The 20778-nt window shown below is 41.7% G+C and overlaps 1 protein-coding gene across 2 annotated transcripts; it reads left to right on the top strand.

The window, feature by feature from the left end:
• The first annotated feature begins 9308 nt into the window (after positions 1 to 9308).
• Positions 9309 to 18975, top strand: atp6ap2 (ATPase H+ transporting accessory protein 2). 2 transcript variants are annotated; one of them, XM_048235452.1, is made up of 9 exons: positions 9309 to 9441; positions 10203 to 10333; positions 10438 to 10566; positions 10832 to 10927; positions 11171 to 11308; positions 12672 to 12725; positions 13567 to 13716; positions 18167 to 18286; positions 18373 to 18975. In XM_048235452.1, exons 1-9 carry the CDS (start codon positions 9360 to 9362, stop codon positions 18565 to 18567), a joined length of 1095 nt encoding a protein of 364 aa, XP_048091409.1. In that variant the 5' UTR covers positions 9309 to 9359; the 3' UTR covers positions 18568 to 18975. The 2 variants fall into 2 exon arrangements, with proteins under 2 accessions (XP_048091409.1, XP_048091408.1); XM_048235451.1 differs by lacking the exons at positions 18167 to 18286; positions 18373 to 18975 and adding exons at positions 14388 to 14507; positions 14594 to 15561.
• Positions 18976 to 20778: the final 1803 nt, after the last annotated feature.

Below are 20778 nucleotides of genomic sequence, written 5' to 3'. Positions count from 1 at the left end.
AGGTAGATCAAACATGCAGATTAGGCTGAGAGTGCTGCATCCATGATACCTATTCCATAATCTCAACACATCAGATTAATTATCACCACTGCTGGTTGACATGTTGAGACATTTGAGCACCTAATCCATGCAGCTTGCCTAGATAAGGTTTGAGGAAGATCAGTCAAGCCACTTGGGAGATATTTTATAAATATACTTATCCCAATGAGGACCCCATGACCCCATGACTCGTTTGAAGTGATTACCTGTGTAAAGTGTGATGAAGATCCATTGGGGAAATATTGTGTAAACACTATCATAACGGCTGCACTCATGTATGGACAGACAACTGGAAAACTGTATCTTTACAGTATACAGTGTACAGTATCTTTATCAGTAAGAATAACAACAACAACAACACCAACAACAACAACAACAAATAAAAATCATCATCATCATAATTCATTGATTTCTTGATGCACTCATATGAAGCTCATGGTAAAATATATTAATGGAGGGGCTTAATGGCTTCATTACCCCTGCAAAATAAAGCAATTCAGCTCTTCTTTTGAAAGGTTGCTCAAGTGAACTTATGGGCTACGTTGCTAAACCTCATACCTGCTCTGCCTTTAGGAAGGTTGCTCAAGTGAACTTATCTGGGTCAGTTGTTAAACCTAGAATTCACATCAGAACTTAACTCTGTGGAATCATGACTCAAGTATTTGTATAACAAGTTAAGCCCTTCCTCTATATGATCATTTATAGTAATAAAAGCCTCTCTTTGAAGTTGTCCAAATAGTTTCAGTGAAACCATATAACTCATCATGACTAGTCAGACCATATAATTCATCAAGACTAATAAGGCCATATAATTTATCATGACTAGTAAAACCATTCTCCATGCACATGTACACACATGATTATAAGGACGGTGTGTGTGAGGACTGTGTTTGGCAAGTCATTTTCAAACATTGTGCCTGACAGATTTCAGCTTTCTGACAGAGTTGTCATGTTGACTCCAGAGAGATACTCAATGTAGACACGCGCCTTTAAAAAAAAGGTTACACTTTATATATATAGTTTTTTTTTATATTACCTTCTCTACATTATACATTATTCTCTTTATATGTCCATATTTATTTTATGCTGGTCTCTAGACTTTATTCTTGTACTGTTGCACTGTTGGACTTACTTATTTGCACCATCACCATGACACTCACTCTCATAGAGCACCTTACCATGCACAGAGACTTACAGGCTCAGTCCCTGCCCTGTCACTGCAAGCGCCTCATGCTTGATCATCCTTAAGCACACTATGTGGATATTTGATTTAGTTTATATAGTATATTTAGTATTTAGTATTTTACTACTTTATCTACTGTCTCTATTGTACAGTGGAGTTTTTGGTTACACTTTACTTGACAGTATCGACATAAGAGTGACATGCCACTGTCATGAACGTATCATAAACAAGTCATAAACGTTTATGACATAACGCTTCTGTCATTAAGTGTCATTCGGTTTTTGTCATAACAAGTTAGGGTTAGGATTAGGATTAGGGTTAGAGTTAGAGATTAGGATTAGGGTTAGGTTTAGGGCTAGAGTTAGGGTTAGGAATAGGGTTAGGGTTCATGCAGGACAGTGTCATGTGTTCACGACAGTGTTATGTCACTCTTATGTCTGTCAAGTAAAGTGTTACCGAGTTTTTTATATGTATATACTTATATTACTTTTTCTGCTGTAAGTGCATGTTTTGTGTGATGTCTGTATGCTACTGAGACCTTGAATTTCCCCTTGGGGATCAATAAAGTACCTATTTATCTATCAAACCTTCTGGAACTTGATTTTCTATATCTCCAGGTTACTCACCTCACCAGGTTACTCCACACGTCACCAGGTTACTCAACACCTCACCAGGATACTCAACACATCACCAGGTTATGCAACACATCACCAGGTTACTCCACACGTCACCAGGTTACTCAACACCTCACCAGAATACTCAACACATCACCAGGTTATGCAACACATCACCAGGTTACTCCACACGTCACCAGGATACTCAACACATCACCAGGATACTCAACACATCACCAGGTTATGCAACACATCACCAGGTTACTCCACACGTCACCAGGTTACTCAGCACCTCACCAGGATACTCAATACATCACCAGGTTATGCAACACATCACCAGGTTACTCCACACGTCACCAGGATACTCAACACCTCACCAGGATACTCAACACATCACCAGGTTACTCAGCGCATCACCAGGGTACTCAACACCTCACCAGGATACTCAACACATCACCAGGTTACTCAGCGCATCACCAGGTTACTCAACACCTCACCAGGATACTCAACACATCACCAGGATACTCAACACATCACCAGGTTACTCAGCGCATCACCAGGTTACTCAGCGCATCACCAGGTTACTCAACACCTCACCAGGATACTCAACACATCACCAGGTTACTCAACACCTCACCAGGATACTCAACACCTCACCAGGATACTCAACACCTCACCAGGATACTCAGCGCATCACCAGGGTAAGTATAAGTATAAGTGTAAGTATAAGTATGTATATACTCTTTTGATCCCATGAGGGAAATTTGGTCTCTGCATTTATCCCAATTTGCACACAGTGAGCACACAGTGAAGCGAAGCACACACTAACTCGGAGCAGTGAGCTGCCTGCTACAGCGGCGCTCGGGGAGCAGTGAGGGGTTTGCTCAAGGGCACTTCAGCCGTGGATGTGGGCATGGGATAGCCATGCTCAACCACTTCCCCACCCACATTTTTCCTACTGGGTAGGAGATCGTACCGGCAACCCTTCTGTTACAAGCCCAAAGCCCTAACCAGTAGGCCACGGCTGCCCTACCCATGGTTACTCACCACATCACCAGGTTACTCAGACCATCACAAGATAACTCAACATATCACCAGGTTACTAAACACCTCACCAAGTTATTCAACACATCAACAGGTTACTCAACAACAGAGTTCTCGCGAGAGCACAATTTGAATTGTCTCTGCAATGAGTAATGATAAACGTTACTTTTACCCCTTGCATCGAGAGGAACCAATCACATCAGTGTATCTGATATAGGCGGGCCAGAGGCGAGCTAAGCAGATGACGACAGCGCTGCAACGAATCAGTCAGTAAACATTGGTCCTAGTGTTATCCAATGCGTCGAAATTCCAGAATCAGTCAGTAAACACTGGTCGTAGTTAGCCTGGCTAGCACCACCACATCTCAATGAGACGTGGTCTGGGAACCAAACGTTCATTTTCTCGTATTTGAAAAAAATGCCCGGATCCGTTTATTGGGTGCCACGGATGTCTATCAAATGCATCTGTCCATAGCTCATCATCGTCTTGCTTTCCCCCCTGTGGTCCCCTTCTGTGATTGGTTCCCTATCTCAGGCGAAAATTTGCTCCATGGTCTCCAGGCTGCCTTAGCAGCGTGAATCAAATCGCGCGCAAGGCAGCATGGGAACACCCAGGCTAGGTCGTAGTATTATCCAATTGCATGCAGTGAGATTTTCAAATGTATGCTTGGTGCCGCCCCTCGAGTTGGGCCATTACATTAGTCATGGCCAGACCCTGGGGCAGCCGTGGCCTACTGGTTTGCGCTTCGGACTTGTAATCGGAGCGTTGCCGGTTCAAACCCCGACCAGTAGGCACAGCCTTGAGCAAGGCACCTAACCCCTCACTGCTCACCGAGCGCTGCTGTTGTTGCAGGTAGCTCACTGCGCCGGGATTAGTGTGTGCTTCACCTCACTGTGTGTTCACTGTGTGCTGAGTATGTTTCACTAATTCACGGATTGGGATAAATGCAGACCAAATTTCCCTCACGGGATCAAAAGAGTATATACTTATACTTAATCTTTCTAGATTACCAGGCTAGGAGCCAGGCTAGGAGCTGCCTGCATGAGGCTGAAATTTGTTGTGCGACAGAGGAAATGACCACATATATATAACCCGTATAATGAATGCATAAGGTGGACTGTGCCATGCGGTATGTGATTTTTTAAAAAAGGCAATCAGAAGATGGTGGAGGTTATTGTCCATGTTTATAACAATACCAGTGGTATTAAATGGTTCCTAGAGTTTACACTGGGATGTGGATAATACAGTGTGATTTATGAATGTTAAAAGCTGCAATTGGAGAAATAAACTCTTTTAAGAGGTGGATAAACTCTAATAAGAGGTGGATAAACTGTGTTTAATTCTGTTTAGCCTCCACTACAGCCCTGATTGCAGAGTGTGTAGCTAAGTGGTGTAAGGGATTAGGCTGGCAATCTTAAAATCGCTGGTTCAAGTCCCAGATGATGATTTGATGTTGCAGGTTGTGCCCTTGGACAAGACACATCATCTGCATTCTCTCAGTCCACCTAAGCTCTAAAATGGGTTCCAGATTTTGTTGGGAGTTACGTCTGTGTCCAGGGGGAGCCTGCAACTCTCATCCTCTTAGCCCCACGGAAACAGGACATACGCGCCGCCCAATTGGCCTCCATGGCTTGGAATGGATTCACTTAACAGCCCTCACGCCTAGGGAGAGGGATGCGTACAATTTAAGTTATAGCTTACAGGGAAGCTACACTAGGCGCGTAACTGAAGCATTCCGTTTGCGATGCGTAAAATCCATTTTTGAAGAATGGTCTATTTTTTTCAAACGTACGCGCCACTATCATGTCTGGGTTAGCTACACTACACGAACGGACCACTTCAGTTACCTGCCTGGTGTAGCTTAGGCCTTAGTGTTATGATAAAGTTATTTTGCGTGGTGCAACCCGTTCAATTTTAGTAGCTTGTAAACTCCAATAGTGCCACTTTGCGTTACAACTAAGCTCAGATACTCGTAAACTCCAACGTAGTGCCAATTTACGTTACAACTGAGCTCAACGTTACAACTCACCCAGCTACAGACTCCACTAATACCCCAATCACCCAGCTACAGACTAACTATTATACCCCAATCACCCAGCTACAGACTCCAATCACCCAGCTACAGACTCACTATTACCCCAGTCACCCAGCAACAGACGCACTATTACCCCAATCCCAATCGTAAGGCAGCCGTGGCCTACTGTAGGGCAGTTCGAACCCTGACCAGTAGGAATGGCTGAAGTGCCCTTGAGCAAGGCACCTAACCCCTCACTGCTCCCCGAGCGCCGCTGTTGTTGCAGGCAGCTCAATGCGCCGGGATTAGTGTGTGCTTCACCTCACTGTGTGTTCACTGTGTACTGAGTGTGTCTCACTAATTCACGGATTGGGATACATGTACTTATTCTTATACTTATAATTATACTTATACTTATAATCACCCAGCTATAGACTCCACTATTACCCCATTCACCCAGCACTCACACACACATTCTGTTTTAAACATACATAACATATAGTTTGTAACTTATGCATTAAAGGCATTTATAAAAGTGATTCTGTCTTGGCAAAGCTTATAGGCTTGTTGATATTACATTATCATCTTTTAAGGCTGGACTTGAGATGTATGTGGCAAAAAAAAAAATTGTAGATTTTCTCTGGGTTGGACAATTTATGACCACCAGAGGTCGCCAAAGACTGTATATCTATCTGGAGTGTGCTGCTACAGTGAATTTGAAATAAAAGTTCTTAAACCTTTACAGAATATTTTCCTTTCCATATTTTCAAACAGGTGAGAGGTGACTAGGTGTGGAGGACTTGGAAGGTGTGGAATCCAGCCTATAAAAAAACTTTTTTAGCCATATCATCTGAATTTCATTGATTTATTTTGAAAATGTGAAAATATATGATTTTCAGAATTTATACAAATTCATGTTTTTGTGGGGATTTTTTATCACATATTCTCTACTTACTTGAGTACCACATTTGATTTTTGATTGTTGACATTGTGCCAAATTTGACATTCTCATGCCACAGAGTGTGGAATGAAACCAGTTGGCCGAAACTGGCCTTCAACCTGCACATACCCAAGACCAGTGTGGGATGAAACCACCTGGCCTTAAAACTGCATAGGTACCCACAAAAGTTTGGCTTGGTGCCCATCTGCCATCTGCCAGCAAGGGACTTGATGCTCTGGGTCCATAGGCCTGTGGGATGTCTGAAAGTCGTTTGAGATCAAAAATAAATAAATAAATAAATAAATAAAAATAAAATAAAAAAATACATTTAAAAAAAATCCAGCAAATTAAATACATAATTAAGATGCATAAGGTCTGTACATGAGAAAACGGTAGCTTAAACCCATTTTTCTCTCGCTCCATTTCATTCAGAGTGGCTCAAACATTTGCTACCAACTGCACAGATTGCATGTAGTCTGGTCCAATTGTGCTGGTTTCAGATGGTACCATATACCAAACCACACTCACATCTGTTAATAATAATATAATAATAAGTTTATTTTATATAGCGCCTTTCTCAAACCCAAGGTCGCTTTACATAGTAGGAAGGCAGGGAAACACAATAACAAACAAACAAAACAATACAACAGAGACAAAGGCAGGGAAACACAATAACAAACAAACAAAACAATACAACAAAGACAAGTTATCTGTATGGAACTATGTGTTGGGTGTGGAGGAGAAGTGATCATTAAAGGTCTTGAGATGTGCTTTGAAGAAAGGAAGAGAAGGACAGGCATGAAGAGGTTGGGGGAGGGAGTTCCAGAGTTTGGGGGCCAAGGCACTGAAGGACCTGCCACCCAGGGTGGAGAGTCTGGAGCGGGGGATAGTCAATAGGTTTTGGTCAGAGGATCTGAGTGAGCGGGAAGGAGTGTAAGGGGTCAGGAGGTCGCAGATGTAGCGGGGAGCAAGGTTGTGGAGGGCTTTGAAGGTGAGTAGTAGTAATTTGTATTTGATCCGGGATAGAACTGAGTTGATGGAGAATGGGGGTGATGTGTGCTGATCGTCTGGTATGGGTGAGGAGCCTGGCTGCAGAGTTTTGAATATATTGTAGTCTTTGAAGGGTTTTAGTGGGGAGACCAAGGAAAAGTGAGTTGCCGTAATCTAAACAGGACATAATGAAAGAGTGAACCAAAGTCTGTGCATCACTAACAGAGAGGAAGGGTCGGAGGTGGGCAATGTTACGGAGGTGAAAAAAAGCAATCTTAGTGAGTGATTTGATATGAGGATCAAAGCTAAGGGTGGAGTCAAGCTGAATGCCAAGGTTTTTAACAACAGGGGTAGAGTGGACAGATGAGTCATCAATGTTGAGAGAGAGACGGGGAGATTTGGTGAGGATGCTTTTAGGGCCAATCAGCAGGATTTCGGTTTTGTCTGTGTTGAGCATGAGAAAATTGTTTTGCATCCATAATTTTAAATCTGTTAGTTTCCTTTCAACTCTGCAATGTTTCGTGTGATGTCCTTGTAACTCTTTTGTAAAATCTGCATCAGCTTCTTACCTGCCGTGACTGATGAGCTGCCCCAATAATAGGTGTCACACCAGAAGTTGACATTGACTCAAAAGCAGACCTGATTCCTCATCAATGTATAAATACTCGCAGCAATAGGAAGCTATTTTAAAGCAAACCTTAGTGAGAAACCATGAACATATTAACTACCAACCTGGAGATGCATGTTATTAAAGGTGTTCTATGAGCCCGTCTAGATTCTACATATTCTATTGAGAAACGTATAGGCAACAATATCACTTAATGTCATATGATTCAAAACTGAACCACCTACATTATATTATATCTAGCAGTGGTGTAGTCTACGTGATACACAGGACTACACAGTAAACCCACATAAAAAAGCATCACCATCTCAGTATACCCACCTAAAATAGGCAAAGATGGGTATTAACAATTGGGGTTAATCACAGTATACCCAGCTAACTAGACTACACCACTGATCGACAGTATTTGACGTCTAAACTAAGATTTCAGATGTAGCCTATTAGAAATACAGGCCCAACAGTAGGAACTCAATGCAGTGAAAGTCAGTTACATGACGCATGTGAACAGACCTTAGTTTTCACAACAGCCCCAGTCCTCAGCATGGAGGACACCAGTGTTGCTCACATTTCTGGAGAGATTCACCAGGCTTTGTTGACTGACACTAAAGAATTGAGAATTATGGGAGTCTAGTCAGGGCTTAAAGTGTGTGTGTGTGGGGGGGGAGGAACGCAGTTCCGCCACCGCAGATAAATTCATAATAAATATATTCTTCCATACCAACAATATAACTCAATGATAGTGTTAAAATAAACGGTGAGTTAATTTTTTTGTGTGTACAGAGGTGACCAAGAAACTAGCAATTATTGTCCAAAAAGTATTGCTACACCACGATACTCAATATGTTGTCCAACGGTGAGTCATTTTTCCCCGTTGCACCAACACTGGATTTTAGGGTTCCCTTACCTGCCAAATCCCACTTTAACCTCTGAGTCTAGCACAGATTAAATAAGAGCATGAAAAACCAATGGTGGATTCTGCCATTCTGCCATCTTAATCCAGTGTTTTCTGTTTAACTCAGGAAGTGTTCTTTAGCATATTCCAGAGTATTTTCTGTTTAACTCAGGAAGTGTTCTTTAGCATATTCCAGTGTATTTTCTGTTTAACTCAGGAAGTGTTCTTTAGCATATTCCAGTGTATTTTCTGTTTAACTCAGGAAGTGTTCTTTAGCATATTCCAGTGTATTTTCTGTTTAACTCAAGGAGGTGTTATTCAGAGCCCTCCAGCTGTCTCAAAAAACTCTGCTTTAGTGTTCATGAAGGGGCAGTGGTAATGTAGTGGCTAAGGAGCTGGGCTAACCTGCAGTAGCAAGAAAGGTTGTGGGTTGTGTGCCCATCTGCCATCTGCCAGCAAGGGACTTGATGCTCTGGGTCCATAGACCCAGAAAAAATAAATAAATAAATAAAAATAAAATAAAAAAATAATTAAAAAAAATCCAGCAAATTAAATACATAATTAAGATGAATAAGGTCTCTACATGAGAAAACGGTAGCTTAAACCCAGAGCCATTTAATTGGCCTAAATTACAACCAACATGTTAGGCCTACAACAAAGCCCTCCAAACCATTGATTGTCATGTGTAAAGTCTTAGAAGATTATGCTTTAAAGATGTATCATTGTGAGTGTCAAACTATCTTTTACTGTATATGGTGTCAAATGACTTCTCTGTTTCCTCAATAAAAAGCGGTGCAAAAAATTCCACAAAGAAAGGGATTTATCCAGATTTATCTCCGAGGGTTGCATTACAGCTTCCGACCCATGAGGGGGAGACAAACATTCTACAAGGGAGGGTGGGGGCGGGAGCTTATGACAAAAGGCTCCGCCTTAACAATCTTTGCTTATGACGCGTTTATGGGCGTGGTTTACAATAGCGTGACTGACGTTTTGTGTGTCAGGTGACTCGTGCAAGGAAATGCAGTCCCTTGGAAAACTGCTAAGGATGAATCGGCCGTCGGTTTATATTTTGCTTGTTGTCTATGCAAGCATAATAAATGGTAAGATTTTGTGTTTTCTGTGACAACACAATGTTCGTGATTGTTGTTTATTTGGGCTGTATTAGCCCACTCTATTTAAAGCAGTATCTTGTTGACCTGCCGAGGATGAAGCCTGCTAGCTAGCTAGTTAGCTTGCTGTATTGAAATTAACTTAACAGAGCCATTCGAATCACAGAAATTAAGATGATCGTTTTCTGAGAGACCCATAACTTTAATGTCCAAATCTGTTCTGTACATTATGTCGTTGACCTATCTATATGAGTGATCATACTGGCGGCATTCAGGTATGCGTATTGCCTACAATTCATGTCGTGGGGTTCACGGTTGTGGTGGATGTCGAAGACCGTGTCATGTGACCATGTCCTCCGCATGATATGCAGGCTGTTGTATCATGATATAATACACGTTTAAATGGGCATTCTGGATTATTGCCGTCCATTTCCGTGTTACTGTCGTTTGCTTCAGTCCGGATAATCACGCCACTATTATTGACCTGGCTATCTAATTTGATTATTACATCCACAACAACAGCATAAATCTACAGCATACATATTCCTAATTGTATTTAAGCCTCCAAACCTCCCCCTACCCCACATAACCTACTCAGTTGGCACCCCAGTGCCACGTAATCTGTCATCTTAGCAAAGTATCTTACACCCACATGATAATTCTCTTGATGGCCTTTGAAATTCCAGACTGTTTTAAACATTGCTTTTCCATTAAGACTGAAATTCATGTTCTCTCTTTTCTCATTTCACCAGGAGCTTTGGGAGACCGGCTGACAGTGCTGCGCAGCCCTGATTATGTGCAATTCCGCGACGGACAATGGCCGGTATCGGGAGAGAAGATTCCGGATTTGGTAGCGCTCACCATGGGGTTTTCTGTTCAGGAGGTAGCTTCCCTATTTGACAGATTGCACAAATTCCACTGAGTGTGAGGTGTCATTCTATTTATGGACATCATGAGGATGATTAACTGTGTGTTGGTGTGTTTCAGGATCTTGACTGGCCTGGGTTGCAGGCAGGGCCCTTGTTCCAGCGTCCCAGGGCCAACGTGCTGGTGGTGGTCCGAGGAGTGGACTCTCTGGATCTGCCCAAGAACATCACTTCTTATCCTCTAGAAAATGTATGAATATAACCTCTTATCCTCTAGAAAATGTATGAACATGAGATAGTGTTGGTTGGTTCTACAATAATGCTAAATATGAAGAAGTGAATTATTACTGAAATGCCATTGTAACCCTTATTTACCAACCAAATCAATGACATAAAACTGACATTTAGGTATTTACACATAGAAACATGCAGTTATCAATCTTTTTATACATGTGGCTTTGTGCATCCACTTGCATTGAGCTCTCACAGACTTGCTCTTATCCATCTACCTACAGCCTGTGCCCTTCACACTGGACAGTGTGGCTAACACGGTCCACACCCTGTTTGCAGAGAGCACCCCTGTGGTGCTGCAGCTTGCACCTAGTGAGGAGGTAAGTGCAGCCACACAGACCACAGTCACAGGGTCCACACACGCCTGGGAAATGTGTCATTGTGAAACCAGTTGGTTCAACTGCCAATACAAACACTTACTCTGAGTGGATAGTGTTGCACAAAACTAATTCCTGAATGAGAAACATGTCGACGCCATAGAAGAATATATAACTCACTTTATATGTATCTATTATATTCTGTGTGTGTGTGTGTGTGTGTGTGTGTGTGTGTTCACTTCTCAGAGGTTGTACATGATGGGCATGGCCAACACGGTGTTTGAGGATCTACCGGTCACCCTTCAGCAGATCCGGGGGCGCCTGTCTCAGGAGGGTTCCGTGCTGAACTCTCTGCCACTCAACTCTCTCAACAAGAACAACGAGGTGGGGCCCTCACCATCCTTACGTTCACCACAAGGGGAAACACAACTTGGAAACCACAGCTTCATGCAACATTTTCCACTTGCACTCACACCAGACGATGACTAGCTCAGTGCAGAGGAGGTGTTGCTAGCCCTTAATCACGGGTTGCTCTTTTTTTCTTAGAATCTGACCTTTTTTCTGTTAAAACCTCCAGACTGATTAAGATCCCCTGATAGTCCACTTGTCAAAATTGAACCCACGCCACTACACAGGGCTTCTTTCAAATACTGTTTCTGCACAGCTCCTCTTATTCAGTCTAAAGTTTAACACTTGTGTTCTCACATGCACTTACTTCTCCACACTGTCTTAGTAACTCCGTCTATTTTAAGACAATCTGTCCGCCAATAAGACATGAGTATTTTCTGGCAAACCTCTGATTGGTCTCGTCCACGTTGGCTGAGGATAAAATCCAACACTCCGCTCCTGTGTTCTTTAGCGGATGCATCGGTAAAATAGCGATAAACGGCACAGAAGTGGAACATTTTCTCCTCTTTTGATAAAAAAAAAAGCAGCATTACACCTTGTCATCATGAGCACAGTAACAGCTAAATGAATCATTACAGTAAATATGCCATTTTAATTTACACTCGCAAAGAACCTAGCTACATCTATTCTACAGATTTATCAGATCACAGTTAATATAGTGCCTCGAATATGACATCAGTTATTATAGTGCCCCATATATAGCGATGGCTTTTCCCTAATGTTGTGAAGGCGTTGAGTGGACGTTGTGGCTTGCAAACACATTTCTTTGGAGATTCTTCCAATTATATGCACATTCTGCACAGCTCAACATTTCTTGCTGAGCGATTTTGTTTTTACTTCCTTGATTCACTGTGTATCCATGACAACATTGACAGCTAAAATTAACAAGCCTCCTCCAGATCTCACCACAATCACCAAAGTGATATAATTGTCAATGTTGTGCTTTGAAAGTTTTCAGTCAGAGAGCCCGCCCCTAAGATATTCTCTATGTGGCTGTCAAAGGGGTTGTTAAAATTAGTTTTTAGAATGTGTCTTGCCGAGACCCATCGCTTTGTTCACATATCCAGGTTGTAAGATATGTAGTCAAATGCGTCTCAGACAACCTCAGCAAGTGGTTTGAGTGACCAGATCGTTTACACCTGCATTTAGAACTGACCACTTGTGATCGGATCACCCAAGAGGCATTTAAAAAGCAAATGTAAATGGGGTGAATATATAACATGAATCAGAATCAGGTTTATTGCCACACATGTTTTCACCTACAAGGAATTTGCTTTGGTCTCAATGTGCATGACATAGAATAATTCAACTGTGGGCCATTTCTCTTTCCTCCCTGCAGGCCGACCTGCTCTTCCTGTCTGAGGTCCAAGTGCTGCATGACATCTCTGCACTGGTGAGTCCACTGTGCCTGTATTTATAAGCAAACTAGCAGCCAGAGCTAAACCCTATGGACTGTTCATGGGTGTTATTGTAGCTGCAGTGATGTAGGTTAGTGTGGGAAAGGTGCAAGGTTGCACAGGTGTTATTTCCTGTGGAGGTGTGATGTTCCTCAGTCTTATTATATTAAAGTTAATTTCATCGACTTACCTAAAATTTAAATTCCCTAAATGAATTACTCCGATTAAAGTAGGATAACTTTCAGAACTTATTGTAAAATATTGGTAGTTCACACGGCACTAAGTATAGCGCGTCGAGCCTAACAACGCCCCTTAGCTGTTGTGGAATCAGTGTAACCTACGGCCTCTCAGGGCTTATTGCTTAATACCACAATGCACTGCTGAGTCAAGGTTCCTCAAATCTTTAATGTATTACTTCTCATTTTTCATCACATCACACCACACTGTTAGATCAGCGGTCAGTCACATGTTGTAACAGTCCAGCAGCAATACTTTTCCTACGTTAACAGTGTCAGGCCAACGTTGCGCTGTAGAAAGCATCATTTAAATATCATCTCAATGAATTGTTTGGTCCTTATAGACCCTTTCAAGAGTTCCATTATCAGCATCATAGTTGGCCCCACAAGGCTTCCGTTTTAACATTCCATATGTTATCTTAATGCAGAGGAAGTAGATTGGGAACCAAATAGAATGTTCAAGCATTGCTTTTGTTTTTATTGTTGAAAGGGTCTATACGTGTTTTTGAGGCTCTGAGTTCTTCGATTACAGCACTGTTTTTCCCCTGCCGTCTGCTGAGCGAAATGCGTTTGTAAGTGGACACCTGTCACTGTGTTGCAGCTGCTGAGGCATCGGCACCTGGCGAAGGACCACGCCCCTGACCTGTACTCGTTGGAGCTCTCCGGGCTGGAGGAGATCGGACGGCGGTATGGACAGGACTCGCCACAGTTCCAAGATGCCTCCAGCATCCTGGCCAGCGTCATGCAGAAGGTGAAGGGGGCAGAGCCTCGACTGACTTGCATTTCTCCACGTCCGCTGAAGCGGGGGTTCACATTGCACGTGCAAACGGCAGCGCTGTGCTATGAAGCTATGAAACACGTTATTTTCAACGGCTTGCGAGCGCAAGAACTGGCCTGTCGTGCAAAACGCTGCGCAGGTGGCGCTTTGCCGCTCTTGACTCAGTCGAAGTTCAACCATGTGCGCACTGTAAATCATAGGTATTTTGAGCCAGGCGGCAACCACAACAAAAATCGCATGCCGCGAGCAATGTAAAGTCCCCTTAATATCTAACACTCTGACATGAACTGACAGTCGGAGCATCATTTCCCACGTCCACTAAGGACTGACACTCTGAACTGACAGTTCTGAGCATCATTTCTCTAACGTCTTGAATTTCCCACGTCCACTAACATCTGACACTCTGAACCGACAGTCTGAACCTCATTTCTCTAAAGTTCACTGTTTGCCGTTTATGTGCTATTTCCACCTAGTGTATGTAGGCAAATCCTGCACTGTTGTTGTAGCCTTTGTAAATGACCTCTGTAACCTTGAGTGCACATAGATTTCCCGCTGAATGTAACTTTGGTGTGTGACAGGAAAGATCTCACAGTGGAGTTTATTTTAGTTTGTGTATTTACCTACACCTGTTGTCTTCGTTGCAGTTTGCTGACGGCGTCTATGGCATCTACAGCAACAATGCAGTGGTTGAGGTCGTCACGGTCAAGACATTCGAAGCGCCTCTTACCAGGAAGTCTCGCTCTATTCTTGAGTCAAAGCAGATTGTGAGTAGATACTGCGAATGTTGTCTCTTCATTGTGGTTTCCTCTCCAGGGCTCGTGTCTCATGTGTGTTTGATCTGTGTCTACAGAGCAACCCAGGAAGTCCCTACAATCTGGCCTACAAGTACAACTTTGAGTACGCCGTGATCTTCAACATCGTGCTGTGGCTCATGATCGTGCTGGCCCTGGCGGTCATCGTCATTGCGTACAGCCTGTGGAACATGGACCCCGGCTACGACAGCATCATCTACAGGATGACCAATCAGAAGATCCGCATGGACTGAGCACTCCATTCCCACTACCCCATATGTCCTTATCCTACTTGCTGTGGTGATGTTGCTTTTGTTTTCTCCTGTTGTTGTCTCCTTCCCACTTCACTCATGTGACTCTTCTCCCCCCTCGTGCATAGTGGTATTTCCCTCCAAATCCAAAATATATTCTAAATAAGTGTAAAGTAATGAAAATTATAAAGATATTGCAGCCACATAGAATGTTGTTGATACTTGTTGTACTTGAAGAGTTGGAGAATGAGAAATTAATTTATTGATGTCTTGGTGGTGTAGATATTCCAGTTTGTTTGGCTGTATTTCCTCTGAAATACGTCTATGACTGCTAAAGCATTAAGCTTTCCTTTCCACACAGAAGTCACAGTTTGTTCTGTATAGTAATAGATCTACAGAGTGTTTTATGTGAGTTTTGCGAACGTATGTTTGCACACGTGTGACAGATGCTTGCTGATTGTATTTATTGTTTTGTTGTGTTTACTCTTGTCTGATTTGGGCCTGTTTGTCATGTGACATCAGATCATTCCTGTGTATAAAGTTTTCTTTGGAAGCCGACATTGTAAACAATATGCAGTGAGTCAGTCAGTAGATTTGTGAAACCTTAAAACGTGTAGGTTTTCATATGTACTGATATCTTGAGAAGCATTGACTGGACATTATTGTATGTAATTGCTAATGTTGATGTATGTATGTATGTATGTGAAGAATGAAAGGAAATCAATGGTCATTTTCTCCCCAACTTAAACAATAAAACCAGGAACCGTGAATAGTGATTTGGTTTTGTATTTGTTTCTTAACTTGAATGGTTTGTTTGCACAGCTTCGATGCCCATTCACTGCAGATGGTCTTGAGTCTGTAAGCACATCATTTTTGCTAATCATGAATTTCAGAGTAGACTAGTTACAGCATCTACTTACAATTAGGCCAGTGTGGTGCAAGTTGACTACTATTCACATGATGTAAATGTAAATCAGGTTTATAGGCCAAGTGTACTTGCGTTTACAAGGAATTTGGTCTCTGCATCTATGACAGTTTTCGCATCTTGAGCAAAACGGATGAAGTAGCATAATGTGTGGTTTGACAATGGTATTGTGTGTATATATGGCTTTAAAGATTGAGAATAGTGAGGCCTGTGGGTGTAGTAGCGCTTGTTTTGTGTGGTGCTTGCTTCTTGATTGGAACTGGGAAAAAAGTGCAAAAACTGTCATATGCTAAACAGGCTTGTGGTTTTTCAGTGGAACACCACAAGTCTGTTCAGCGTAAGGCGCATTGGTGTTTTCATCTTTTTTTAGTTCCAACCAACAAAAAGCACGGAAACAAGCACAACACCTGATTTTAGGATTCAAAGTCAATATTGGGCCATTTTGAACAGAAGGAAAGCTGGTAGAGTATGTAGACCTAGCATTTGTATCACAGTGATGCTGACCAACTATAAACTCAAAATCCAAGACGGGTACAGAAAGTTTAAAAGAACTCCGTCTCCACTAATTCTTCAACCATGTCACATGCTCTTCTGCAGGGCACCTGTGGCTTAGCAAACACTATCACAGCAAACAAGTCAAGTCATGTTTATAAAGCACATTTCATACACAGAGGTCATTCAATGTGCTTTACATAAAGAAAAGCAAACATATAGCTAAGAAGGGCAATAGTCAAAGAATAAAAAAAATAAAGAATAAAAAAGAAAACCTCAAACACACAAGGTAATAGTACATAACAGCATAAAAGGGCAATAGTTTAAACAGTAATAATTAAAATAGTTTAAAAAGTAATGATTAAAAGACATAAAACAACATAGAATGATAACTCAGTGATAGTGATAGTCAAACGCTCAGTGAACGGCAGCACTCTGGAGAAACTTGACGTTGGTTGAAACTAAGGTTAAATTGAAGTCTTATATGAAGTTATGAAGTGTTTAAAGACATATTCCACATATTCCAGTAGTAAAGACAATATATGATTGAATGCAATGGACTCACTCCTGATATTTTGTGAATAGCACTAGCAGAGCCAGTTAAAAACCAAACTATAAAATCATAAGACCCATATTTGTCCTTTAAACACAACCTTATAGCCTCTTAGCATGAGGTATTCCTTTTACGCGTATATTCTAGATTTTGTTTCTTGACAGTGTTGTTGAGCATCTGGCATGGTTGGTAGCCATGGAGAGAGAATATTCAAAAATATAACCACAATAGTGGTTGTCAGAGTCCAAGCAAACCACCCAACAGAGCTGGTGCCAAGAGGGGGCAAAAATGGGGCTGTGCCCCTTCAAATAGTATTTGTGCCCCCTTAGTGTGAGGTTCTATTTGTTACTATTTCATGCAGTCAGAGCTGTTTCAAGGCACTTTGGGGGCCCAGGCAAAAGAAACCCAGTGTCCTTCAGCACCCCCTACCTTACTCCTGGATAACATTAGGCTACTATTAATTCCTAACCGTGATGCGCAATAGAAAAATATATATAGACCCTTTCAACAATCAAAACAAAAACAATGCTTGAACGTTCTATTTTGTTCCCAATCTACTTCCTCTGCATTAAGATAACATATGGAATGTTAAAATGGAAGCCTTGTGGGGCCAACTATGATGCTGATAATGGAACTCTTTTGAAAGGGTCTATAGAGCCCCCTTGGAAATTCCAACTCCCACCTCTGTCACTGTATACAAGGATACAAGGATACAAGGATACAAGGAAGTTTATTGTCACATGCATATAGTTACTGGAAGTAAAAAATGCAGTGAAATTATGTCTGGTGTCAGCCTATTTGTGCAAAGTGGGGGGGGGGTAAAAGTGCAGTAGAAGAGGGGTTTAGTAGATTAAGTGGCAAGGGCTGCATAAGAAAGGGGGGGGGCACCAACAAGGAGCACCCAAGAGCAACAGGGGCAAGGAAAAACTCCCTTACCAAGGAAGAAACCTTGGGCAGATCCACGGCTCAAGGGGCTAACCCAACTGCCAGGGGTCTTGTGTGTGTTGCCGCGAGCAATGTAAAGTCCCCTTAATATCTAACACTCTGACATGAACTGACAGTCGGAGCATCATTTCCCACGTCCACTAAGGACTGACACTCTGAACTGACAGTTCTGAGCATCATTTCTCTAACGTCTTGAATTTCCCACGTCCACTAACATCTGACACTCTGAACCGACAGTCTGAACCTCATTTCTCTAAAGTTCACTGTTTGCCGTTTATGTGCTATTTCCACCTAGTGTATGTAGGCAAATCCTGCACTGTTGTTGTAGCCTTTGTAAACGACCTCTGTAACCTTGAGTGCACATAGATTTCCCGCTGAATGTAACTTTGGTGTGTGACAGGAAAGATCTCACAGTGGAGTTTATTTTAGTTTGTGTATTTACCTACACCTGTTGTCTTCGTTGCAGTTTGCTGACGGCGTCTATGGCGTCTACAGCAACAATGCAGTGGTTGAGGTCGTCACGGTCAAGACATTCGAAGCGCCTCTTACCAGGAAGTCTCGCTCTATTCTTGAGTCAAAGCAGATTGTGAGTAGATACTGCGAACGTTGTCTCTTCATTGTGGTTTCCTCTCCAGGGCTCGTGTCTCATGTGTGTTTGATCTGTGTCTACAGAGCAACCCAGGAAGTCCCTACAATCTGGCCTACAAGTACAACTTTGAGTACGCCGTGATCTTCAACATCGTGCTGTGGCTCATGATCGTGCTGGCCCTGGCGGTCATCGCCATTGCGTACAGCCTGTGGAACATGGACCCCGGCTACGACAGCATCATCTACAGGATGACCAATCAGAAGATCCGCATGGACTGAGCACTCCATTCCCACTACCCCATATGTCCTTATCCTACTTGCTGTGGTGATGTTGCTTTTGTTTTCTCCTGTTGTTGTCTCCTTCCCACTTCACTCATGTGACTCTTCTCCCCCCTCGTGCATAGTGGTATTTCCCTCCAAATCCAAAATATATTCTAAATAAGTGTAAAGTAATGAAAATTATAAAGATATTGCAGCCACATAGAATGTTGTTGATACTTGTTGTACTTGAAGAGTTGGAGAATGAGAAATTAATTTATTGATGTCTTGGTGGTGTAGATATTCCAGTTTGTTTGGCTGTATTTCCTCTGAAATACGTCTATGACTGCTAAAGCATTAAGCTTTCCTTTCCACACAGAAGTCACAGTTTGTTCTGTATAGTAATAGATCTACAGAGTGTTTTATGTGAGTTTTTTGAACGCATGTTTTATAACAATTTATGACAGATGCTTGCTGATTTGTATTTATTGTTTTGTTGTGTTTACTCTTGTCTGATTTGGGCCTGTTTGTCATGTGACATCAGATCATTCCTGTGTATAAAGTTTTCTTTGGAAGCCGACATTGTAAACAATATGCAGTGAGTCAGTCAGTAGATTTGTGAAACCTTAAAACGTGTAGGTTTTCATATGTACTGATATCTTGAGAAGCATTGACTGGACATTATCGTATGTAATTGCTAATGTTGATGTATGTATGTATGTATGTATGTATGTGAAGAATGAAAGGAAATCAATGGTCATTTTCTCCCCAACTTAAACAATAAAACCAGGAACCGTGAATAGTGATTTGGTTTTGTATTTGTTTCTTAACTTGAATGGTTTGTTTGCACAGCTTCGATGCCCATTCACTGCAGATGGTCTTGAGTCTGTAAGCACATCATTTTTGCTAATCATGAATTTCAGAGTAGACTAGTTACAGCATCTACTTACAATTAGGCCAGTGTGGTGCAAGTTGACTACTATTCACATGATGTAAATGTAAATCAGGTTTATAGGCCAAGTGTACTTGCGTTTACAAGGAATTTGGTCTCTGCATCTATGACAGTTTTCGCATCTTGAGCAAAACGGATGAAGTAGCATAATGTGTGGTTTGACAATGGTATTGTGTGTATATATGGCTTTAAAGATTGAGAATAGTGAGGCCTGTGGGTGTAGTAGCGCTTGTTTTGTGTGGTGCTTGCTTCTTGATTGGAACTGGGAAAAAAAGTGCAAAAACTGTCATATGCTAAACAGGCTTGTGGTTTTTCAGTGGAACACCACAAGTCTGTTCAGCGTAAACGATTGGTGTTTTCATCTTTTTTTTAGTTCCAACCAACAAAAGCACGGAAACAAGCACAACACCTGATTTTAGGATTCAAAGTCAATATTGGGCCATTTTGAACAGAAGGAAAGCTGGTAGAGTATGTAGACCTAGCATTTGTATCACAGTGATGCTGACCAACTATAAACTCAAAATCCAAGACGGGTACAGAATGTTTAAAAGAACTCCGTCTCCACTAATTCTTCAACCATGTCACATGCTCTTCTGCAGGGCACCTGTGGCTTAGCAAACACTATCACAGCAAACAAGTCAAGTCATGTTTATAAAGCACATTTCATACACAGAGGTCATTCAATGTGCTTTACATAAAGAAAAGCAAACATATAGCTAAGAAGGGCAATAGTCAAAGAATAAAAAAAATAAAGAATAAAAAAAAAAAAACCTCAAACACACAAGGTAATAGTACATAACAGCATAAAAGGGCAATAGTTTAAACAGTAATAATTAAAATAGTTTAAAAAGTAATGATTAAAAGACATAAAACAACATAGAATGATAACTCAGTGATAGTGATAGTCAAACGCTCAGTGAACGGCAGCACTCTGGAGAAACTTGACGTTGGTTGAAACTAAGGTTAAATTGAAGTCTTATATGAAGTTATGAAGTGTTTAAAGACATATTCCACATATTCCAGTAGTAAAGACAATATATGATTGAATGCAATGGACTCACTCCTGATATTTTGTGAATAGCACTAGCAGAGCCAGTTAAAAACCAAACTATAAAATCATAAGACCCATATTTGTCCTTTAAACACAACCTTATAGCCTCTTAGCATGAGGTATTCCTTTTACGCGTATATTCTAGATTTTGTTTCTTGACAGTGTTGTTGAGCATCTGGCATGGTTGGTAGCCATGGAGAGAGAATATTCAAAAATATAACCACAATAG

Source organism: Alosa alosa, chromosome 23, assembly GCF_017589495.1.
Source record: "Alosa alosa isolate M-15738 ecotype Scorff River chromosome 23, AALO_Geno_1.1, whole genome shotgun sequence".
NCBI classification, from domain to species: domain Eukaryota; kingdom Metazoa; phylum Chordata; class Actinopteri; order Clupeiformes; family Clupeidae; genus Alosa; species Alosa alosa.
This window is presented reverse-complemented; position numbering and strand designations above follow the sequence as displayed.